Source organism: Desmodus rotundus, chromosome 6 (assembly GCF_022682495.2).
Source record: "Desmodus rotundus isolate HL8 chromosome 6, HLdesRot8A.1, whole genome shotgun sequence".
Lineage (NCBI taxonomy): Eukaryota > Metazoa > Chordata > Mammalia > Chiroptera > Phyllostomidae > Desmodus > Desmodus rotundus.
The window spans coordinates 105,479,575-105,504,839 of NC_071392.1; the positions used below are offsets into that span (position 1 = coordinate 105,479,575).

At 48.4% G+C, this 25,265-nt stretch overlaps 2 protein-coding genes, 1 long non-coding RNA gene and 1 other non-coding gene across 7 annotated transcripts in view; 2 read left to right on the plus strand and 2 right to left on the minus strand.

The window, feature by feature from the left end:
• HNF4A (hepatocyte nuclear factor 4 alpha) overlaps positions 1–4,980 on the minus strand; it is a 53,932-nt gene extending 48,952 nt beyond the window's left edge. For 2 of the 4 annotated variants that reach the window (XM_053926304.1, XM_053926303.1), the window contains exon 1: positions 4,824–4,980. In XM_053926304.1, the coding sequence (XP_053782279.1) occupies positions 4,824–4,872 (49 nt within the window). In that variant the 5' untranslated portion in view covers positions 4,873–4,980. The remainder of the gene's footprint in view (positions 1–4,823) is intronic. The other 2 variants (XM_053926300.2, XM_053926298.2) reach the window with 2 other exon arrangements.
• Positions 1–25,265, plus strand: part of LOC123479625 (uncharacterized) — a 52,518-nt gene that overhangs the window by 18,935 nt on the left and 8,318 nt on the right. The window contains exons 3-4 of the long non-coding RNA XR_006655289.2: positions 17,138–17,237; positions 21,138–21,240. This is a non-coding gene — a long non-coding RNA (uncharacterized lncRNA). The remainder of the gene's footprint in view (positions 1–17,137; positions 17,238–21,137; positions 21,241–25,265) is intronic.
• Positions 11,860–19,830, minus strand: R3HDML (R3H domain containing like). The gene is made up of 5 exons (XM_024559283.3): positions 19,573–19,830; positions 16,772–16,890; positions 16,522–16,654; positions 15,217–15,332; positions 11,860–12,733 (listed from the first exon to the last, which is right to left on the minus strand). The coding sequence occupies exons 1-5, from the start codon at positions 19,828–19,830 to the stop codon at positions 12,601–12,603; spliced, it is 759 nt and encodes a 252-aa protein (XP_024415051.2). The 3' UTR covers positions 11,860–12,600.
• On the plus strand, positions 15,534–15,636 carry LOC112304292 (U6 spliceosomal RNA). The gene has a single exon (XR_002974735.2). It is a non-coding gene; the product is annotated as a U6 spliceosomal RNA (small nuclear RNA).

The window sequence follows — 25,265 nt, forward strand, 5'->3', positions numbered from 1 at the left end:
GCTGTCCCCTCCCATCCCCATGCCTCTCATTTGCCTCTCACAGGCCCCGATCACGGACTAGTCCCCACGAGCAGACCCCAGGCACCTGCGTGCACTGGAAAGCTTGCAACCAAGCTTCGTCCTGACTCTCCGGCCAGCCAGTTGCATGCTGTTACCAGTTACCTATCCCTCATTCTAATTGTTCCAAACAGCTAAATAATGCCTAGTACGTAGCAAGTATTCTATCTGTTTCACACAGTAGGTACAATAACAACGACAATAATTAAATTGTACACAACACTTTCTAAGTGCCAGACACTTAGCACTTTACAGATGTTAACCTCATTTAATTTCACAGCCCTATGAAGTGGATGATATTATTATCAGCCCATTAGACAGATGAAGCAATTGAGGGACAGAAATTACTTTACCCAAGCCACATAGCTGGTAGATGGCAATTTGAGCCCATGCAGTCTGGCGCCAGAGTCCGAGCCGCTAACCACGCTGTTACACACAGCCCTTCAGATGCTGCTACCCGAGGTAACAGTATAGGCAAGAGAACGAGGGTTTGCTATCAGAAGAGATTTTCACCACTCATTTGCCGTGTGGTGCAGGGAAACTTACTTAACAACTCTGCCTCTCAATGACCTGGCTCTGAAATGGGGATAATACTTTCCACCTTGACAGGTCATTGCAAAGACTAAATAGAGAAAACATAGAGTAGCCAGCTCCTGTTCTTTATATAGAACGGGGTTAAACGGAAAAATATTCCTACTTCGTCACAGGCCTACCTTATGCTGGAGGCATGTGAGGCAGAAGAAATGGAAGGCATAGGTCCTGCACTTAAGCATCTCATAATCTTATTAACCAAGATAAACCATTCATAAAACAATCAGAAAAGTCCCAAGATACTTTGAATAAGGGTGGAATTAGCTGCAGTCAAGTGTAAGAAAAATCAGTGCAGTCGGTGGCCAGGCCCTGGGCCTCTGCATATGCTGTTCCTCCTCCCTCTCTTCTTCTGGCGGAGTCCCGCTAAAGCTTCAGGTTCCAGCTTAAATATCAGTCCTCTCCCCCAGGGTCAGAGGTCTGTGACCCCTTCCCCTCCTCCTAAGTCACTTTGTGTTCCCATAGTGCCCTATTCGTCCCCATCATGGCACTCTGTCTTTGGTTGCTGCTGGTTTGTCTGTCTACCCCACCTTACTGGGCTCTATGCAAGTCCCCAGTAATTTGTTGAAGAAATGAACAAGTGAACAATGAATTAATGAATGCAGAAACCTTCTAGGTAGAGACAAGAGGCACTCTGGGTACCCATAGCCTCCCTTTATAAAATGAGGCAAAATAAGGCAATGGTTTCTGGTCTCCAACTGACCCAAAATATGTCAATTTTTAAAAGTTTCCCATCTGCAGCCAGATTTGTGATCCATTGAACCCATAGGGGGATCAAATTGAAGTCGAGGTGAGATGGGAAGATGACGTGGACGAGGGAGAAAGGAGGGAAGGGTGAGGGAGGCTGTATTTTGCGAATGAAGGGTGGGAAGAGCGTGCTTGATACCCGACACAACCCCACAGTCCTCTAGTATCTGGGGTCCTACCCAACTTTGGGTCCATCACCCTTCAGGGAGACAGAGCACCTTATAGTTTATGATACATTTTCTCCTTCACTAGCCCATGGAATCCTCACCGCAACCGAGGTTAATTTGATGGATGAAGAGTTGGGGATCAGATTGTTTAAGTGCCCACCATTGTACAGCTTTAAGTGGCAGGGACACTTAACCAACAACAGCCTGTGACAATAGCCTGTGATCTGGCTTGAGGCCAATGCCATTGGTCAAAGGAAATAGGCCTATGCACCCAGGAAAAATTAGGCTCATCTAGCACTTGAACAACAGAGTGCCCCGATGGAGGATTGTTGACCGGTGGCCAAATCACCCCATCTTCTTACTCGTCCCACTCTGAGCACTTACAGGTACTGCTATCTCAGCCCAGCCCAACCCTTCCCATCTGTGCATCCATCCATGTAACCACCCATTCATCCATATATTCATCTCTGCATCTACCCACCCACTCATCACCTCATTCATCCATCTACCCATCCACCCACCTACCCAGGTACTTATTCATCCACATGTCTCCATCCATCCCATCCATCTACTTACCCATCCATCCATCCATGATACCCACCCATTCATCCATCACATCTATTCATTATTGCATCCACCCATCTACTCACCTACCAAACTTCTCAATTACCATTAATTCATTGGTCCCATCCATCGATCCATCCACCAACATATTACATCCATTTATCAAACCATCTACCTATCTAACCACTCATGTATTCATTCATTCATTCATCCATCCATCCATCTTCCCATTCATTCATTCACTAAATAATCTAGACTCCATCAAAGTCTACATGGGGCCAGGCCCTGTGGTAGCCTGGACTATAACAAAAAGAATGAGACAAATACAGATGTTGCCCACCAGGAGATTTGAGATACTTACAAAAATAGCAAATTCCCAAAGTGCCAAAATATGTAATTAAGGGAAGCTTGTTAAAGGAAAAAAGGGTAGGAAAATAACAAAGCCAGGAGTCAGGTTATCACACAGATATACACACCACAGCATCTCATCCTCACAGATGCTGAGGGCAGCCCCAAACTTGGCACTGGGCTACATCCTGGCACCCAAAGCAAATACTACAACACAAGAGTCACAGTATACTGCATTGTGGCAGACCCCACCCAGCAGCTATTCCTGCTTCCTTACAACGCAGTAGTGTTATGTGCACCCAGGGCACATTTGGAAATGTCTGGAGACATTTTCGGTTGGCACAACTCACGAGGAGGTATGCTACAAGCATCTGATGAAAAAGTAAGCTGAAGAACTATATATAACATACAACATTTCTGATAACAAAACAGTATGTGCATGTATATGTACAGTATTATGAGAATAAATATGGTAATAGACATAGAACATCCATCCACCCATCCAATCATCCAGCCAATGTTTGTTGAATACTTGCCATGTGGTGAGCACTGCATGGAGGCTAGGATAAAGGCACACGAGTGGACGTCCTACAAAGCAGATAGACCTGGGACACAGTGAGAGGCTGCCAAGTATATTATTATTACATTATCCTTTGGAGGGAACTTTATGGGGCCTTCTGTTCACGCCTAGCCTGGGCTTGTGGCCTGGGGCTCTCCTCCAGAAACTGACTGGCCCCTTTGGGAGACAATGAGTCTTCCTCTGGCTGCAGGGTTAACCAAGTCTTGCAACCGTGTTTTAACCTCCTATGAAGCACCTAAGGCATGCCCAGCCCTCTAGCTATGCAATCTCTAATGGCACCACCCTCTGTGAGATAGGTTCTGTTGTTCTCTCCATCTTACAGACGAGGAAATAGATTCAGAGAAGGGAAGTGACTTGCCCAAGGACACACAGCCAGTGTGAGGGATAGACCTGAAAGGTGTTTTTGATTCTTCAGCTTTTGCAAATTCCTCTGCATCACAGGCTCCTGCTTGATGGAGGATCAAAGAAAGATCTCCTGGACCAGTCAGGAGACCAGCCCCTGATTCCTTAAGGCTATCTGTCCTCAGCTATTGATAACATTAAGGAATACTTACTGAGTCCTCACTGTGTATGTGGTGCCAAGGACTTACACCCTTGCTTCCCTTTAGTTATCCAAGAACCTAAGAATCCTAAGGCATTCTATCTCAGCTTCAGAAATAAGGCAACCAAGGCACAGAAATGTTGGATAATTTGTCTAAAGTCACAGAACTGCAACTGAGATCTACCTATTCCAGAGGCCAAGCTCTGTGCACAGGTGTGATTTAAGTTGGTGTATAAAAAGTACTTCATTTTTAAAAATCAAAAATGTACAGAAAAAGTAAAACAGACATTCTCTTGAACCTCCCTTCTCATAAATAAAACTCTCTTCCCCGTCTCTTTGGGCCCTTCCACCAATTTTCTATGCAAATATAAATGTGTGTACATACACATGCACATATCCGTTTTGTTATCAGAAATGTTACATGCTAGACACAGTCCTTCAACTTTCTTTTTCACTGAATGGAATTTGGAGGTCCTTCCCTGCCTACACACAGATCTGCATTATTTTCCAACAATGGGACAGCATTCCATCCTAAAGATTCATCATGTGTGTTTACCCACCCTCTCCTGTCCGGCATTAGTGTTACTTCCAGCTTTGGAATCTCACCAGAGCAGAAGAGCCCCAGCCTTTCTCTGCCAGTAGCATATACCTCCCCAACCTTGCATCTTAGTTGCACACACCAGCATGAGATCGTTCTCATTTCCCAATGTCGCACGCTGTGCGTTGCTTTGTACCACTTCCCCTTGCTGAATTGTCCAGAGCTGATGGCCCTCATTAGAGGGGCCAGCCACCTCTTCCCCTTGGGTCCTATCCCACCCAGACCTGACTCAGCTCAACAACCATGCCCAGCAAGGCTCTCTGTGGGCTTTAGTTTGTCCTCGAGGCAAGTGGGGATGATGCTTCCTGCCCTAGCCCCTGAGAAATTGGAAGAATCCTGGGATGCATACTCAGGAAAGTGGTCGTGCTGGGCAGGAAATTAGCCCAGCCACTGTGCTAGGGCTCCTGCGGCCCCTCCCAGCACTTCCCGCACCAAATCCGCCATGCCTCTGTTTGGAAGCTTAGCAAAGGGAGTCACATGCCTCCTCTGGGCTTCCTGCCATTCTAAAGGAGCCCTTAGAGGGTCTTTGGTACCTTCCGAAACACACAGGAGGGCGTCCCATCGTTCCCCAAACTTGAGCATGGATCCACCCTGTTTGGTCCTCCCCCAGTCCCAACCGCTGGCCCCACTCACCATAGGGACCCTCCACTGGAGCCCCGAGGGGCGTGTTCACACTGACCATGGCCGAGCCCACCCAGCCAAAGACCTGGGGGCATGGAGGAGCTGGGGCCCCACACACAGCAGCAGTGGGAGTCGGTCCACCAGGAAGGCAGGAGTGCAGCCAGCTGCCACCGCCCGGTTATCTTATTGATTCTTCTAATCACCCAAGGTGGGTGGATACGTTAAAGAGTAACCAGTCACTTAGGGAACCTGTGGCTGGGGACTGTCACTGTTGCTATGACAATGGCAACCTGGCAAGACCCTGGGTCCATTTGGGCCCCAGTCCTGCACTCTGGGGTTGGGGACACTTGAAGCCAGAAGTAGGGAACACCAGCTCCCCCACCCTCAACTTGAGGAAAGAGAGTGGCCAGGAGGGGATGGGAAGGTGAGAGTCCAGCCTGGGTTGGGCTTTATGACTCCACAGAATGGGTGTGGCAGGAGGTGGGAGGGACGAGAAGAAGAGAAAAGGTGGAGGGTGGAGGACTTTATGTGTTAAGCACCTACTGGATGCTAGGAGATGCAAACAGGCATTGCCCATTTAAATTAAACCTTGATGAGGAAATTGAAGCAGAGAGAGAGGTTGCTTGCTTGGAGTCTCACAGTTGGTACACAGAAGGGTTGGAATTAGAATTCCCCTTCATCTAACATATTTATTGAGCACTGACTAAGCTCTATGTTATACTAAGCTCTGTGTTAGATTCCAGTGGTATAGAAATGAGCAAAGTAGACATCATCCCTGCACCCATTGGACTTGTGAGCTAATGGAGAAGATGGCCACGATATAATCAGATGCTATTAAAGATATGACTGCAAACTGATCCATGCGTTCAGGGGTGGAGAAACGTGGGTCTGACTCCAGACCCATGGACCGAAGACACTCTGCCCACCCCCTCCGCTAGTCCATGGGCCTCCTTCCCCCTGTAAACGGTAACCTGTTGCTGCAGTCTGCTGAAACCCTGGTCTCTGAACGTGGAGCCATCCTGCATTCTAGCTCTCTTGCATACTAGACACCTGCTACCTGGCTTTTGGGGAACAGTCCCATTTCTATCGCCCCAATGTTGGGTCTCTGAAATCAAGGTCTTCGTCACGTTAGAGAGAAGTCCAATGAGAAGCAGTAAACCTTGGGACCCAGAAGAACTAGAACACCCGGCTCCACCATTGTCTTGTTGCATGGTTTCTGGTAAATGATGGCATTTCCCTATGGTAATAGCCACCTCAGGCTTTGCTCCAGTTCTAAGGTAGCTCATTGATATATTCCTCTCCGCTCAGTCTGTTTTTTTCAGGGTGCTTGCTCAGCCCTCTCATGGGGATCGCTGGTCCCTGGACACTGTGGCTGTTTCCAGTCTCCTACTATTTCCTCCCTACCTGTCTCACCGTCCTGTCTTCTTTTTCTCCAGTGTATTATCTTGGTTTCTATCTCACTTCTCTCTCAGTTCCTTTCCAACCACCTGACAAAAACACAATCCTCGATGAACCTAAGGGCCTTGCTTTTATCATGGCTGCATGCCGGCAGCCAGTCACTGCTAAGAAAACAAAATCACTTAGAGGACAGATGGGAACGGCCGTAGATTCACAATCACCGCCTCCCACGCGGTGCAGAGCTTCTGCTGTCTCTTCTCGTTGCCCTTCCATTCTCTACTTCCATGTCAAGTCTCTTCTCCTGTCAAACTTTGTCCAATCTCACCCTCAGCAGGATGAGTCTTTGCCTCCCTCACACAGAGAGCAGAAGCCTGACACGCGGACCTGCCTCAGCTCCCCACGAAAGTCCACCTGCATTTGCACTTTGTTCCCCACTTTTGTCCAGATCCTCATGGGTCAGCACCCCACCTTTCCTGCTGCTCAGGCACCCAGTGTGACCACTAGTGACTTCTCCTATCTGTTCAACCTCTCCCTCTGTAGACTTTTAAAATCAACTTTATTGAGGTACAATTTACATACAGCGTTATGAGTTTTGGCCAATGTATACACCCATAAAGTTGGCTTTATTCCTCCACAATCAATCCCCCAGGCACCTCCCATTCCAGGCAAGTGCTGATCTGCCTCCTGTTACTCTAGATTAGATTAGGATTTTCTAGAATGTCGTAGAAATAGCATCAGACAGCATGTACTCCTTTGTGCCTGACTTCTTTTGTTCAGCATGTTTGTGAGGTTCATCTCAGTCATGCCCTTTCTTTTTGCTAATGAGATTCCACTGAATGGATATACCACTGTTTGTTCGCTCATTCCCCTGGCGACGGACAACGAGGTGGTCTCCATCTTGGAGCTATCATGGACTAAGCAGCTATGTGTCTTCATGGACAAGTCTTTGCGTAGACATACGTTTCATTTCTCTTGGTTAAATTTCAAGGAAAGGGGCCCTGACTAGGTAGCTCAGTTGGTTAAACCATCATCCCAATATGCCAAGGTTAAGGATTCAACCTCTGATCAGGGCACATACAACAATCAACCAAAGAATGCAAATAAGTGGAACAACAAATCAATGTTTCTCTCTCTCCCTCCCTCCCCCCCTTTCCCCTTTCCTCACTCTTTCTAAAATCCATAAATAACAAAAATTTTTAAAATATCTAGAAAAGGCATTGCTGGTTGATATAGTATGTATATGTTTAATGTATGAGCTACCCCCAAACTGCTGTCCCAAGTGGTCGCACTATTTTGCACCCCTGCCGGCGGGGTGGGAGAGCCCGTCTCCACACCCTCATCACTGCTTCTCGTGGTCAGTCTTCTTGATTATAACTGTGTGATGTGATCTTTTCTTTGCTCTTGTTTGTTTCAAACTAGTTTTACAAGTGAAAAAAAGTAATGCACTCACCTGTTAAAAATGAAAATTGTACAAACAGCATATAATGAGAAATAAATCTCCCTCTTACCTTAGTCCCATATCTCGCTCTATTACACTTTAAAGGAATTCTTGTATATACTGCCAGACACTATACACATACATACACACATGTGTACACACATGACAGTGAACACATTGCCATGGACTGAACTGGCTCCTCCCAAAATTCCTATGTCGAAGCCCTAACCCCTCAGTTTGTATTTGAAGACAGGACCTTTACGAAAGTAATTAGGATGAAATGAGGTCATAAGGGTAGAGTCGCAAACCCACAGGATTAGTGTGTACTTATAGGAAGAAACTTGAGGGAGCTCTCTCCCTCTGCCATGGTGAGAAGGCAGTTGTCTGCAAGTCAAAGAAGAGAGGTCTCACCGCACCCAACAATACAACACCCTGATCTCAGATCTCCAGCCCCCAGAACCGTGAAAAACTAATTTCCGGTGATGGAGCCACTCAGGCTATGGTATTTTGTTATGGCAGCTCGAGCTGACTAAGACATACACACAAGTGTAAATGCATGTAAATTCACGGGGATACATGAGGCACTCTCTTCTGCCACTTGCTGCCCGCCCTTAGTAGCTGAGGGCCACCTCCGTACCAGCACACCCACCTCATTCTGTCCAGCAGTGTGTGGTGTTCCATCATGTGAGCATCCCAGCAGTGACTTTACTAGTGTCCCGTTACTGGACATTTAGGTTGTTTCCACGCTTCTGTCACTACTAATAGTGACTGTCTTCATACATGTGTCTTGACCCACGTGGGGGGAGTATATCTGGGGGATGAATTTTTAGAAGTAGAATCCTATCAATATTTAAATATGCTGTAATATTTCTTTTAACATAAAAGATTCCAAGAACTTCCTTCCCCATCTCAGTTGCTACACCTGCTCTCTCCTTCCTTTCTGCTGAGCTTTTAAAATAGATGTTCACGTAAGCTCTATTTCCCCCACCCACAGCACTGCGTCCCCTTCCTCCAGACACACCGCTCAGTCCTCACTGGGGAGTGAGGATGATTCCATGCCTAAACGTTCAATGGACACGTCACTAGACCCCAAGCGAGGTTAGACAGTTGACTCCTCTTCCTTTTAATAACCTCTTCCCTTCGCATTCATTCTGCAATAGTCTTCTGGGGTTCTTTTCTTCTTGACTATTTTTTTTCTTCTTTGTCTCTAGATAGTTCATGTTTCATCCTTAAATACTAGAATTACTTGGGGCCTAGTTCCAGATTCACTTTCTTTCTTCTTAATCCATTATCTCTTTCCATAATCACATGCATTCCCATGGCTTCTATGGCCACACATATAGCTTATACCTGTGACCCCCTATTGTGTATCTTCAACCTAAACTTTCCTCTGGAGTCCAGATTCACGTGTCCAACTACCTCCTAGATATCTCCACGTATACGTTTCACAGACAGCTCAAACATAATATGCCTCTAATTGCACTCTTGCTCTTTTCTGCCATCAAAACTCCTCCCCCTATATTCCACACCTGATAAAATGGCACTCTCGTCCACTCTAATTCCTTTACACCCAACCATTACAAGGTCCCCTCGAATTCCACTTCCTAAACATCTCGAAAACATACGCACTTCTCTTTGTTTCCAATGCCACTATCTTGGATCAAGCCATCTTCATTTCTCAGCTGGGTTACCAAGATGGCCTTTACCCGCCGAGACCCCAGCATCCACTCTTATACTCATCAAAGCTGTTCCCCATTTAATGTAGCCAGAATTATATTTTTAATGCAGACCTGACAGGCCATTCCACTGCTAGAATCTTGCTGTGCTGCCTCATTGTCCTCGAGTGAAACCCCAAGATTGTTCACAATCTGGCCCCTGCCCCCCCTCCCCAGGGTCATCTCAGTCCCTGTCCCCCAACACCTAGCAGGTCTTCTCTGGTCCCTTATATACCCCAGCTTTGCACCCACATTGTCATCACCGCCTCAGAGCCTGACCAGCTTCTCTTCTTCATCAAAAAACATCCCTCTGCAGGAAGCCCCACGACTACCCATTCTAGTTCAGAATGTGCTCTTGTAACTCCCTGTTCTCGCAGGCAGCAATTCCTTCCATTATAGTGGTGCATTTGTATTCATCTTCTGTCTAATGCTTAACCATCCCTCTAGAATTGTAGGCTTCAGGAACAGAGGAACACTGCAGGTCTCAGGGGTTGACAAACTTTCCTGTAAAGGGCCAGTTAGAAAATATTTTAGGCTTTGTGAGATATGCAGTCTTTTGCAACTGCTTATATCAGGTGTGGAAACCTGAAAGCCCCCATAGAATGTATATAAACAAATGAGTATGGCCGCATTCCAATAAAACTTTATTTACAAAAACAGGCAGAGAGCTCGATTTGGCTTGTGGGTCATAGGTGGCCAACCCCAATCTATATTAATGATCACTGTGCTCAGAGTCCACAATTTTATAGCACCTACTATATGCAAGGCACAGTTCTAAGTAGTTGCTGTGTATTCGTCCACTTAATGGTTTGAATGACTTCGGAGGCAGGTACTATCGGTGTGTTCATTTGCAGACGAGACAGAGCTCACAGGACCTTACCCAAGCACACCCAGCCACTACGTTAAACTTGTGCCTGGGCAGTCTGGCTCCAGAGTCTATGCTCTTAGCCCTCATGGCTCGTAAATGTGTGGACAAATGAGTAGTCAAATGAGACTGGGGAATGAAAGTCTTCAAAAAGTATAAAATAATACAGAGGTTTGAGCGTTGGAACAGAGCTTAACAAGCAAGGATACTAAGTGCAACTCCCCTGACCCTGAACCTTCACCCCCAGGTCTGCGGGTCCAAGGCAGGCCCACCTTGCTCGTTGCCCTTTTGCAATGGGCTCTTCTCAAAGCCACTATCAGAAATGGACAACCCAGGAGGTCATCTGGAATTCCCACTCTACAGTGGCACTCTGTGCTTAGTTGTCTCTGCCTGTGTCCAGTCTCTGAGTTTCTCCCTTCTAAGCTGAAAGGCAGAAGTGTGAGCAGGCTAAGACACTGGGCTTTTGAGTCTTACAGAGCATATTCAAATCCAGTTTCTTCGGCTTCAGTGTTACGTCTGTAAAGTGGGGATAGGAACAGTATCTATCACTGAAGATAGCTGTGACAATTCAATGAGACTAGGGGCATCCTAAGCAGTTCATAAGTGCCAGGGGTTGTTATTCTCATTATCTTAGTACTCAGGACACAGGAAGGCAAGGTGGGAAATCAAAACAACACGAGATGCAGGGTCGGATGAAGCTGAATCCCATGTCTGTTATTTGTCAGCTGTGTGACCTCACGTGTGCTATTTAATTCACGGGGCTACATGCCACTTAAATTTTCAGAACGTTTTGGAAATTAACATGGCGTTGGCAAGCCCCCCCCCAATATAAGGACATTCATAGTTTTCTTTAATACCTAACATTTATTATCACCATTGTATTATAAATGAAAGAATATTTTAATAAACCACCTATAAAGAAAGTAGGAAGGACATAATCTGGAATAGTGAACCAACAACAGTGTCCTTGTTTCTCTTACTTAACTCATTTCCAGTCTAAGCCTCCTTTTTCTTATCTGCAAAATAGAGTTAGTGGTGTGTACACAGGCACAGTGCACAGATCTAGCTGATGCGCCTGGAGCACAGCAGGGGCTGAGGGGCTGTTTGGCCCCTCCCCTGGTTTTCCTCTCAGCCCTTTTCCCCCTTCTTAACTCCCTTCTCTCCTCTGGACTCTCCTGGGAGCTGAGAGATGGAGGTACCAGAAACAGCCACAGCATCTGATCTCAGAGGACTTTATTGGGGGTGAGGGTGGTGGCAGGGACCTGTATAGGTTGTGGCCTACGTGGGAATGACCAAAAGAGAAGACAATTCACTCCTTCTGGGAAAACAGAGGGACCCTGGGGAGAGGGGCCTGTTTCCATCCTGGTCTTTGAAGCTCTCTCCAGCCAGGCAGGGTGTGAGCCCCAGCTGGAGGGCAAGGTCTGAGGAAGAAATTTTACTATCTCCGGAGAAAAAAGAGCTTTTGTGTGTTAATGGCATCTGGGTGGGGTGGGGTGGGGAAAGGGGAAATGGTTAATGGGAATGAGAATGAGATTCTACGGGAGAAATAGAGAGCTGGAGAGATGGGGATGGAGCTGGCAACTAGATGAAAGGGAGAAACCGAAGCAGAGAGGGTGAGTGAAAGCTGATGAGGACAGGCCAAGGAAGAGCGTGTTCCCTCAGGCCAGCTTTGGTTTTGACCTCTCAGTCCCGAGCAGCTCAGAGAGGTGTCTGGAAAAGATGTCAGAGCCTGAGCTCCAACCTGGGTGCCTTCTCAGACAAGCTGTGCAGCTCTCAGTAAGTGACACTCTTTCACCGCACCTCAATGCACCCATCTGTGAAAGGGAGGTGGCGGGGGGCGGGTCCTGGACCCTGTGGTGGACCAGTAATAGGAAATAGGAGGGGGTATCCACAAGCTAATTTCAAATATGTTTTAAAAGCTCAGACCTGAAATGTTCCCAGCTCAAGGAAGGGACCACAGATCTTCCAAGGCTGCCCAGAGCTATTGGGTGAATACAGGTGGGTTTCGGGCTAAACCTTATTTAACAGATACCTTTTATTGGAGGGACAAAGACTTGTGAGTTTGAGGCCTAAGCTTCACAAAACTGCTGCCATTGTTCCTTCTAGCCCTGGCTCTCTGAGAACCGAGTCAAGTAAAGACACAGGCCTCTTTCCTGGAGGCCAGGGCAAAGGCAGATGCGGCCGAGGAAAGGAGGAAGGCAAGGAGGTCGTTTTCTTCGGGCACATGCTAGACATTTGTCAGGAAAAAAATTCAGGTCAATGGAAGGAAATCAATTCATGTCTACAAAAAGAAGTATTCCTTGAGCTGATCTTTAGGGAGGGACCCTTTGGGGATTAGGCCCACCCAGAGGTCCACTGGAGCCCAGGGAAAATTCAGAACCACCCGAGCTGGTTGGATTTGAGCCCAGAGAAGCACATGTTACTACTGCAGCTACCACGGTAACTCGGGGGGCAGGCGGAACACGGCCTCCCCATCTTGTATGGTGCCTCGCCAATCCAGTTGCCCCTGGAAGAAAAAAGGTCCCAGGGAGGTGGGGTCAGAGGGCAGAGGAGAGTTCCATGAACAACCTTCACACAGGCTTCCAAATCTCAGCACCGCCACAGACCGGCTGTACACCCCTGGGCAAGTCTCATCTGCAAGCCTCAGTTTCTTCGTCTGTAAGACCAAGAGGCTTCCCTCCAGCGGGGAGACGCAATGAAGACGAGATAATGCAGCCACGCGTGCATGCACCTAGCACCATGCCTGGCGAACAAGCAACTCCCCAGTCAGTGTTGATTCTCTTATTCTTTCTACCACCCCTCACCCCGACTCAGGCAGACCTAAGTTCTGAGCCCATTCCTAGATTCTGCCACCTGCCAACTGGAGACAGAATAAACCACATTTAAAGCCTCATTTCCTGAGCCTTTATTTTATCCTCTGAATAGAAGAAATAAATGGAATGGTGTCTGTAAAAGTTAAGAGAAGCTCTTTGGTAACTTGTCAGAGTGCTGTGCAAAGGCTACGATGATTAGATGATGAGTGTAATTCAGTCGTGGGGGGACATGGCCACGAAGCCTCATCACGGCCGCCGCTCCACCTTTATTTCTCCAACAGCCTCATCCCAAACCCATCCTACCTGCTCCCGAGCTCATCCTTTCAAACGGCCACTATGGCTGCTGAGAGGAGGGGGCTAGGGAGCCATTGCTTAAAGGTTGCAGACTTTCTCTTTGGGGTGATGAAAAGGCCTTGGAAATAGTGGTGATGATCACGCAACGCTGTGGGTGTACTCAATGCCACTGAGTTGTACACTTCAAACATGGTCACAATGGCAAATTTTACATGTTTTACCACAATTTTTAAAAATTAATAATGTAATATGTTTTATACTTCCAATGGGTGAGTTGTATGGTACATGAATTATATCTCAATGAAGCTGTTTAAAAAAATAAAGGAACACAGGCCACCACCTTCTCCCGTTCCAGCACTTTCAGTGGCTTCCCGTTGCCTATGCAGGAGTTGGCGATTTTTTTTTTTTTTGAAAGGGCCAGATAGTAAATATTTTAGGCTTTGCAGGCCAGATATCCCTATCGCATGGAAACAGTCACAGATAATATGTAAATGAATGCTTTTGCTGTGTTTCAATAAAGCTTTATGTACAAAAGCCGGCAGCAGGCCAGATTTTGGCCACAGGCAGTAATTTGCCAGCCCCTGGCTTACAGAGTCATATCCACTGCTTTCTAACTGCTCTAGTGGCAGGTGGGTCCAGCTCACACACCTCATCTTCCCAAAACTTCCTTCTCCATCCCAACCCACAGGTTTCTCATTTCCTCCCTCTTTCTCCTCTCAAGGCCCAAAATCACACCCCCAGCTCTTTCTTGTGTGTGGCTGCCTAATAATCTCGCTGTTGGCCTAAAGTGTTAATTATCTTTGCAAGTTCTGGTGCCTTATTTCCCCACACTTTAAATGAACACTCTTTATGGGCAGAAATGGAATCTTTTTTTCTTCAAAAGTGGTTACTGAATGACTATGAGTAAAATCAGCCGAAGTGCTTAGAAAAGTATGTACTTCTGGTTTCATATGGAACTCATTCATCCATCCTTCCAGAGCATCTATTGGGCATCAGGACTTGTGCCAAATCTGTGAGTATGGTTTTCTAAAGGCCTCTGAGAAATTTGAGGGCAGGCAGAGGGGTTGGTGGAGATGTCAAGGGTGATAGAATCAGAGTAGTTCCTTTTTGTTTAATTTAACCACTTGGAAAAATGTTCTACTGCTTGGAAAAACAAAGGGTTGGCATCACTGCAGTGAAAAGATATAGAAATAAGTACGACCTATTTCCCACCCTCGAAGAGTGTATAACCTAGTCATACTCATGGCCGCCACTTATTTATCCTGTACTGTGGGCAGTGATGTACCACGCCCCTCTGCGAACCAGGTGCTATTGGCTCTGTTTACAAAGAGACAATGAAGAGGTCTTTATGAAGACCGCTCATGACCTCTTTCCTACCAGGTTGACTGAAGAGTCTGATTAGCTGAACATGATCATTCTACCCTTCCTTTCCTTTGGGGCCTGCCAGCCTGCTGGGCACGTGCGTTCCTGGTGGTTCCGTTTCACGTGGTGAGCTTAGTGGGGCTCGCTCTGCTCTTGTAGGAAGAGGCTGTGGCTGCCCAGTGTTGCCTGTCGGTGGGTGTGCAGGTCTAATCCAATAGTGAGATATTTGCAAGCACATTTAGCTGGCAGATCTAAGCCACATTCTCTACTATTGACTTCATCAGTGAGACTGCCTGTCCACCTGCCTTGGTCCTCTGTCTCCCAGTCGATTCTGAAACTTGGGTAAAGGAAAAGGATCATTAATGGACTCTAAAACTACCAAAACATCTGGCATTGAGGGTACTTAGAATGGAGGAAGGCAGGGTGTCCCATGTGTCTTCCTTTTCTTTAAATTCTGCCAACTCCACCTCTGGATCCACCTTCCTGCCCCGGAGCCCCTCTCTCCCAATGCTGCACTTACTTAATAGCGTAGTTGCAGACCAAGTACACCGCCTGGCGCCAAGTGCTGCCCCAGACGCTGATGCTGCCACAGGTGTGGATGGCACAGCCCAGCCGGCTGGAGGATGCCCACACCATCTGAGGAAGGACACAGACAAGGGAGGCTGAGAAGGATTTAGGGGGTTCCAGGTTCCTCGGGGCAGGAAGCTCCTGACATGCTTCAGAGTGGGTGAATTAAGTGAGGTCTGCCTGTTCCAAGGTGAGGGGGGCTGGAAACACTGAACCATAATGTGTCTCAAACTTTGTTTTACTACAACCAGCAGTAACGAATCAACTACAGTGCTCGCTTTGGCAGCACATACACTAAAATTGGAACAATACAGAGACTAGTGTGGCCCTGCACAAGAATGACATACAGAGTTGTGAAGTGTTCCATGTTTTAAAAGAAAGAAAGAAATTCTATACTGTTACCCCTGTGCACACACACAAAACCGGAACAAAAACTTTGTGAACCGATATTTAATCTTATCATATGTGAAATATGCTAACATCTTCTGTACTGTTTTATTAGGGGTTTTTTTTTGTTTTCTTTTCTTTTTTCCTAGTGGCCACTGTTTGAAAGTCACTGTTGTGTTGGGGTTAAACTGCAGACTTTGGAGCTAAACAGCCTTGGGTCAGAATCTCAGAATCATTAGCTGAGTGACTTTGCCCAAGGCACTTATGCACTCTGTGCCTCAGTTTCTAAAATGGGGGCAACGATATCTCATGAGATGTCAGGAAGGACATTCGGTTTAGGCCTTACATTTCTTAGAGCATCTCGAGGTTAGAATTTTAACGTTAATTCCCAATGAGTCACAGAGAGACCAAGGGGACCCAAACAAGATATCTGTCATGCAATTGGAAGTTTCTGTCTTATTTCTTGAAATGTTATATTGCACTGTATTTTTATGTGTGATAAGTGTTAACATATTCAATATTAGCACTCAAAATATACTATGATTTTAATAACCTTATTTTGCCATCTCTTTTTTTTTTTTTAAGATAGTGGGAGCCTTAGAAAATACTAGAATATGTTTGGACCTATTAAACTCAAAAGCACTCTTGAACTTGCCAGACCACACATCCCCACTGTGGGCTCACACAGTCTGGTCAGCCCACCTCAGAGTCTCGGTACCAGATCCAGTCCACCTCAGTCCAGCTCCCCAGGAACATGATTATTATGCAAAAGGAAGCCTATGTTTTACTTGTAAGTTCTGTTCCTCCACATTTGTCTTCTGAGGGACCAGGACTTGTTCTGCCATCAGCCCTCAGTCTGACAAAGGGGTACCTGGGTGTAGTGGGAGCACACGGGGCCGCTGCAGCGCCAGGGGCAGTGCGGGGTACAGTCCGCGGGGGCTGGAAACAAGTAATGCCGCTTCTCCTCAGACCACGCTCTCACGAGATCCACCACCGAGCGGTACCTGGGAGGCAGACAAGATGGGACGTGCTGGGTGGGGAAAGGAAAAGTCACTCTGCCACCAGCCTGCTTGGTGAGCTTGCTGAGTGACTGAGTGAGGGAAGGGCAGAGGGTCACTCACCGGCCAGTGTGGACGGAGAGGTTCTGGCCTACATATCTCATCAGCTGTGAGGGCCCGTGGGCCCAGATGCACTGGGTGGCCCACGCCTCGGCGGAGCTGGCCAGCCGCTCATCCCAGACCTGGGGACAGAGAGGCCGTGAAATTCCTGGGGGAACAACCGTCATCATTAACAGTGTCCAGACGTGCACGTTTACCTGGGGCCACGCCTCTCCCACTTTGGGAACCTGGCAACCACCCACGTGACAGATTAGGAGACTGAGGCTCAGAGAAGGCCTGTGACTTCAAGGCCAACGGCAAGTCCACATAGGAGCCGACACACACGCCCAGGTCTCTGACTCCTAGTCTGGTGTCCTCTTCTCTTCGCAGGCCTTTATGACTGGGCCCTGGTTGTGAGCAGGGTCCCAGGGGCTTGGTCCTGGAGTCCTCAGCGGTCCCTAGAAGTGGCTAAGCCCAGGGTGATGGGAAGGTAACTGACTTTTTATTCCATTTATTGTATTTTTAAAATGTATTTATTTTAACTTTAAAAGTATTTAATTTGAAAGATTTTTTGAACAATGAAAGCATGCACAAGTTTAATACATAAGGAGGAAAAGTGGGAAGCCTCTCATCTCTATCACTTATCCCTCCAGCCTCTGTGCCTGCTAGCGGCAGCCATCACTGAGTTTCCCACGTCTCCTCCAGAAATATCCCAGATCTGCACAAGCATAGGTACTGTGCTTGCATATATGGTTATACATAATAATTATAAAGACACACACACACACACAAATGGCAGCATGTAGGCATTCTACCCAGCACCTGGCTCTTGTCACTTACCAAGAGAGGTTATCTTGGTGATTAGTCACACCCGTACCCAGAGAATACCCTTCTCATCCTTCATTACAGCTTCATAATTTTACAATGTATGAATGCTCCAAGTTTTATAACCTGAAAAGGCATCACTTAAAAAAGTACTAGTTCCCTTCCAGTTCTGACTTCCTGGGCTTCTCTATTTGTTTATTCAGCAGATATTGAACAACATTTCTTTCTTTTTTTTAATCCTCACCCAAGGATATGTTTATTGATTTTAGAGAGAAAGAAACATCAATCAGTTGCCTCCTGTACACGCACCGCCTGGGGATTGAGCCCTAGGTATGTGCCCTGACCAGAGATGGAACCCGCAACCTCTCGGTGTACGGGTTGGCACTCCAGCCAACGGAGCCTCCGGCCGGGGCTTGAACAGTATTTCTAGGCACCAAGGACTCACAGTGTAGCAAGGAAATGAGATGTGGCACAACCCTGGAGGGTGTGAGAATGTGAGCCAGGCCGGAACTTTCTTGGGGCTGTGGGAGAGAAAAAGCCCCTTGAGCAGGGATCATCTGTCCTGTGGGCAGAAGCCAGCTCGTGAAGAAGAAACGGGGGCACCAGAAGAGGGGTGCAAGCATCTCCCCTGGGTTGTCTGACTCAGAGTATATTAGGAAAACAGAGACACGTTTCCTTCATTGTACCCGGAGGTGGACTGAGGGAAGGGGTGTGCTAACACCAAATCCTCGCTCACTGACCCGCCCCGAGGCCCCGCAGGGCCCTCGGTCGTTCTTGCTCTCCACTGCGTGCGGTAATTAAACACCTGTCGAAGCCAGTGCCTTGCACTCACGACTGGCGCTCAGTAAGTGTGTCATTTGTTTGAAGATGGCGGGCCCTCTGTGTACCAGTTGCTGTGTTGATAAACGAGTGAGTCAGTCAGTGAACAAACACATGCTCTCCCACCCCTAGGTGCCCGCCATTCCTGCTTCTCTCCCCACCCCTCCCCACTCCTTCTTGCCACCTGACATTACATCCTACATGTATCTTGTGGATGTGTGCTTTCCGTCATTTTCATTAAAACGTCAGTCCCAGGAGGGGAGGGCGTTCGTCCATCCTGCCCTGGGCAGTGTCCTCGAGGCTTAGCACGGGGCCTGGCTTTAAGCAGGCACCAGTAAGTGCTCGGACACATTGCAAACAAATTCGCAGGCTGTGTGTAGCAAGTCTTGGAGGGTGTGGGACTGGCGATCTCTTTCCATAATGAAATCTGTGGGTGGGATGGAAGCCTGTGTCTCCAGGCTGGTTTGGGACGATGGTCCCAGAGGAGGGGCTGCAGCAAAGAGAAAGGTCCCTCCTTCACTCTGGGAGGCTGGAGTAAGAGCCACCAGTCCCATCCATTTGAGGGCAGACATCCCAGCTTCCTCTGATGGCCAGCTGCTGGTTTTCCTCAGCTGGAGATCCCCAGGTCCCAGCCCCATAGCTCCAAACTCTACTCCACAGGCTTGCTGTGGGCAGTCTGGGTACCCCCAGGGCAAAGAGACAATAGCGTGGAAATCTCTAGCCACCCACCCCTGCAGGGTGCCAGTGAGGAGCCAAAATTCTTGGGCCGGGTATTGTGTTGGTTAAAACAATAGCTTTCAGTGGCAGGCAGACCAGGGTTGAAATCCCACCTGGAAGACCTTGGGCAAATTAATTCTCTGCACCGGCATTTCCTTACTTGGAAAATGAAGAAGACAGTTCCCACCTTGAAGGAAGAGGGCCCTGAGTATTGTGTGAAGGGCCTGGCGCACAGTAGGTGCTCCGTGAACAGCAGTCCCCTGCCCCTGACTCCCCGAACACCTGTGCAATCGCCTTCACATCCTCTTCTTTAAAATGGGCGACTACATCCTGCCCTTTCCACACGGTCCAGGCACCCGGATACTGGCTTGGGGCCCAGGCTGGCAAATGGCCAGCCCTTCCAGGACAGGTTAAGACAAGTGGCATTTGCTGATAGGGGTTCTGGGGAGGGCACGGGGACTCACCATATACTCCATGTTGGCAGCCGGTGGGTGCACGGTGGCCCTGATGTGGTTGTGATAATCCAATAAGGCACTCATGTCCCGGGCAGAGATGTGGCGCTTCCGCCGGTAGTGGGGCACCCCCAAGCCATTCAGGGGACGCAGAGCTGTGCTGTTGGACCAAGCCAGCACTAGGGTGGCACTGGGCATCAAGGGGTTCACTATCTGGCCTGCCCAGAAGATCAGGCCTGCCAGGCCCACGGTGCCGGGTAGCAGAGGCATAGCTGGCTGAAGGGGTCACACACGTCTACCTTGTGCAGTCAGGGCTGGCTGCCTGGAGGGGGCGGGCATAAGGGCACCAAACCCTGAGTGTTCTCCAGCATTGCCAACCCAGAGGATGCTATCCCTGGGAACTTGGCAAAGACGTCCTGACTTAGCTCCGGCTCAGGTGCCCAACACCCCATCCTCCTCACGCCAGTGGACTGAGTGGATTGGGCAGCAAGAAGAAATGCCCAGCTGGCAGCTAATCTGGACCAGGACCTGGGGTGAGATGGTACTACCACTTCAAAGCCAGGGCTCCATCCCACTAGCATAGGAGAAAGATACCAGTCCTCCCCATCCCAGACGCCCTCTTCCCCCATCCTGCTTTAAGCCCTCAGAGGGCAGGGCCAACCTTCCCCAAGGCTTAGGGAGGGTGCTTTTGTCCCTGAGCTCTTGCACTTCCAGAATTGAGAGCAAGACACAGAAAGATCCACATGCGGAAAACGAAAGAGGCAGAGAGAAAGAAAAAAAAAATGGGAAAACTGAGAGAGACCATAAAAAGAGATACAGAGAAAAGGAATGAAAGAAATAGGTGGAAAGATACAAGAAAGAATGAGAGGTGATGATAGGAGGGAAAAAAGAAAGAACAGGGCAGAGACGGAAAGAGAGTAGAGAGAGAAAGGCAAAGGGCTAAAAAAAGACCAGAGAGAAGGGAGAGAGAAATAGACTTAAGGAGGGCATGCAGGACACCATGCAGCAGGCTCCCCAGGAGCGCGTACCCAGGACAGGCAGCCCAGGTGGGTGGCAGGAGGCAACCAAGGAGGCAGGGGACCTCTGCAGACACCCTGGCCTGCCTGGCAGCACAGCGACTTTTTAACGGTCCCCTGGGAGCTGATGGCATCTGATGTGCCCTGCCCCTCAGCCCCCTCCCCTTCCAGCCAGGCCAGACTTGGACAGGAGGCTCCGCCCACTGCCCATTTGCGGGCTTTCCTTTTCCACCCTGTCTAGCCTCTGCTGTTCCTGCTGCCATCTGGAGTGTGCAGGGGTAGGGATGTGGCAATGGCATGGATTCCTGGAGGAACTATCAACCCCCCTGGGGAGACTCAGAGGTTTGCTCTGCCTTCCAGATCCCAACATATTAAGGCCACCTTGCATCCAGAGTATTTTCTGACTGTTTTCCCCACAAAGCCCTCTGGCCTCAGAGCAGGCTGTTAACATGGCCCACCTCATAAAGCACTTACTATGCACCAGACGTGGGCTGAATGTTTCAGCCCACAACAAGCTCAGCCAACTCTCAGAGGCAGAAACTATAGCTCTCTGTTTTGCAGATAAAGAAACCAAGTCGCTCAGAGGTAACGGAACAGAAGTCAAGCCAACCTATCTGCAAAAGAGCTGGAGTTCAAATCCAGATCTGACCCTAGGGCCCGATGGGTACGTGAAAAGGGTGCCATTTTTGTAACCTGACCAACGTAGGTGCAAAGGGAAAAAGCCCAGGGGCACATTCACCGTGATGCAGCCCATAGCACCATACAGCCTCATTAGTTAAGTCCACGGATCTGCGTCCAAATCCCCGTTACATCACTCACTGGCTGGGTGTCATCCTTGGGCAAGTTACTCAACCATTTCATGCCCCATCTGTCGTAACAGGACCTATCCAGAGCACTGCTGCAGGGATTAGGCATGTCAGCCTCTGTGGGGCACTTGAGCAGTTCCGACATACTGTGCACGCTGAAAGCCCCTTTGTCGTCCTTCCAGGTTATGAAAATTGAATGTTCTCCCTCTGATTAACTGTGTTCTCCACAAAAGACAAGCAGTACTTTTGTTATGAGAGGGTGTAGATTTACAAGAGCGGTGTTATATAAAAAAACAAAGTTGAGGTGTTTGCAAGTCTTCAGCCTCCTCCTCCAGTGACCTCTGAGAACCCCCAGGCAGAACTGGGTGGTGGTGCAGGGCTGGAAGCTGGGACTGGGCTACCCAGGTGGGGTCCTCCCCGGACACATGGAACTCTCACCCCAGGAAGCCACCCAGCTTCAGCCTCCTCGGCCCAGACGGTGCCTGCTGCCGAAGCACACACCTTCCTTCTGGAGCAGCTTCCCCCAGTCTGGGTGGGACGCAGGGGCAGGTGGGGCAGGCAGAGCAGTGAGAGATATAGGAGCTGCCAACATGGACTCTGCAGGGCCTTCCCCCCGCCCCAGAAGGACAAGAGAGACTGCTTCCAGCCTAGACCCATCTCTGCCTCCTGTGTGCTGGGGCTCTGGGGCAAGTTCCCAACCTTCTCTGGGCCTCAGGCACCTCACTGGGGAAACTGGACTAGGGCTCTTCTGCCTAAAGCGGGCAGGGGTCCATGGCTCACTAGGGGAAGTCCTGCAGCCCAGGGGTGGAGGACACAGCCTTGGCACTCAGGACCCTAGGAGTGCCAACGATTACGCCCCATTCTCTCAGAATGCTTAACATGAACTTGTCCCGCACCTGCACTGGCTCAGAGCATATCCGTCTCTCACAGCTATCTCTGGGGTTGTGACCCCACCCACTGTACACACGAGGGTACCAAAGCACACAGAGAGCCTCAGTGACTCATCACAGGGCCTGGAGCTTGTTTTTGTGAACATCCTTGCACATTTACAGAATGCACACACATTCACTGTGCACACATCACACTTGTACATTCACACACACAAGCACGTCCTTCTCCCACAAACCACAGAGACAGCCCGTTCCCCCAGCCCCTCAGATCCTTTCTACTGTGCACCCTTGGGTGCACAAAAACCCACCCTTTACACATTTAATCCTATCTGACACATACAAGCTGTATGTACTTGCTCCTCAGTGCCCAGCACCGTTTAATCACTGTACAAGAATAAGTCCATTCAACCTTCAAAACAACGCCATCTGGTGGATACTGCTGTCATCACATCCATTTTTATATACAGGAGAAAGGGGAGGCACAAATGGTGAGTCCTTTGCCTGGGGTCACACATCCAGCGGGTGGCAGAGGTGCGACAGTTACCTGGGCAGGCTGGTTATGCCGTCTCTCCACAGAGACAGCCAGACAGACATGGAGGAAGGTACAGCCCCACACTTCCACCACGCATACAAAATCACCACCTCCTATCCTGCGTGTTCACGCATCCACAGAAACCCAGAAACCGCACTGGTAGCAAACGCACAGGGACACACAGGCTGCTCCACCAGGTGGAACCTTCTCTGGTGTCTTCATTGTCTAAGGCAGGTTTCCAGTAGATAAAAATATTAAAAGGTGGGGGCAGGAAATAAGCAGGGGCAACCCAGATGAATGCCGTGGCTGGGATCTCACTTTGGGGTAAGAACACTTTCTCACCCTTGGAATCTTAATCACCCTGGATTCAGCTATTGTTCCACCCACACCCCTGCTGGAATTCTCTCTGAGCTTGGGTGAACAAAGGGGAAATTAGTCTAGACCAGCGATTTTCAACCTTTCTCATCTCATGGCACACACAAATACTTACTAAAATTCTGCAGCACACCAAAAAATAATTTGTTTTCGATCTGACAAAAAATAGGTATAATTTTGGTTTTTAATATTTTAAATTTTTATTGGTTTTAGAGAGAGAGGAAGGGAGAGAGAGAAAGTGAAACATCGATTTGTTGTTCCACTTATTTATGCATTCACGGGTTGATTCCTGTATGTGCCCTGACTGGGGATTGAACCCACAACCTGGCATATAGGGACAACGCTGTAACCAAATGAACGACCCAGCCAGGGCTAAAAATAGGTATAATTTTGATGGATTCACACCAGACAGCTATTGTTGTGTTGGCTGTTGTCTATTCTTATTTGACAGTCTAAGAGAAAAGAGGTCAGTGCCTTTGACTAAATGGTCAAGGACCGCGCATGTTAAAAACTCTCGCGGCACACTGGGTGAAAATCACCGTTCTAGACTACTGCAGCCTTCCAGGCAGCGCGGCTGGGTGGCTAACGGAGAGCCTAAGCCTGTGGCCCTCCTCCATGGCTCAGCAGCTATGGAAACTTTCTGTGCCTCAGTTTACTCATCTGCAAAATGACAGATGGTATTGCTGTAAGGATTAAACAAGTTAGTACATCTCAAGACACTTGACACAATGCCTAGCACAGAGTAAGCGGTCAGTGTTCCCTGTAAGAACAGCTAATAATAGTAACAATAACAGTCAACATTTATTTAGCACATACTCGATGCCAGGCACTGAATGCTTTAGAGGCATGGTCTCATTTGAGCTCCAGTTTCATGGGTCAAGTCCCAGGCCTCCCATTCTACAGACGAGGAAGTGGAAACTCATAGAGAGTAAGTAACTCACCCAAGTTCACACAGCTAGTCGCGGTGGAAATTGGATTCCGACACTAGGTCTCTCTGGTCCTTATCCTGCGACAGTTGCTTCTGAGAAGAGACTGTGGGACAGGAGCCTGGCACTTGAGAGAGGCGACTGAGAAAGCTGAAAGGCCTTTAAGAATCTTCTAGGTCTCATGCCCTCATTTGTCAGTTGAGGAAAGAGGTTCAGAGAGGTTAAGTGACTTGTCTGAGGTCACACAGCAACTGGCAGACTCAGGACTGCAACCAGGTCTATTTAACTCCAAATCCAAGTGGAAGAGGGAGGGAGCTCAAGGAGGGAGAGCACGTGTGGGAAACAAAATACAGTGGTGATCCACACCCCTCAAAACTCTCCAGGGCAAATACTCCAGGTTCTTCGAAAAGATAACCTGTAGGAAAACAAAACGGACGGGGGAGGAGTCAGCAGACACTTAAAAAACACACATTTTTTTCAATGGTGTAGACTAAATTCTAACATTTAGGGATTGTAAAAGGGCAATAAAACTATAAAGAAACACAGAGAAATACTCTAAAAGTCTGGCTATGATGGGGGTGGGACATTTCTTGGTCTGACTGGGGGTTACAAGTGGTTCATCTTATTAGGTTTATTTTATGTGACTTTCTATATTGGTGTTTTATTTTACCATAAAAAGATTTTTTTTTTAAATAACAGCAGTAGTAATTTATACAGTGACACCTTCCCTCTGTTACCACCTTAGCTGTGCACGAGGGTTTTAATCTTCTTTTTAAAGGTTGAGGACACAGAGGTTCAAAGAGGGAGGCAGCCTGCCCACAGTCATACGGCAAATCCGTCTGGGAGCCAGGACTCGACCCCTGCAGCTTTGTGTGACCCTGCAGCACAGCAGCGGGTGGGCTGCCAGTGGTGGCTCCTGACCCAGCTAGGGGAGTTGGAGAGGTCTCACGACAGATTCAGAGAAACCGACTCCTCAGAAGATAAAGCACACCCAGAAGCACCTCTGGGTGCCCAGGTCTGACTCCCGCTCTCTCTGCTCCCCCAAAACAGTGTCACTTCTTTGTCAGGGGACCAGAGGGAGGCCGGATGGTCTGGTGGGCAAGGACCAGAGGTGTGGAGTCAGATGGGTGACCTGGCTCTCAGGACAAGGCATGAGCCCT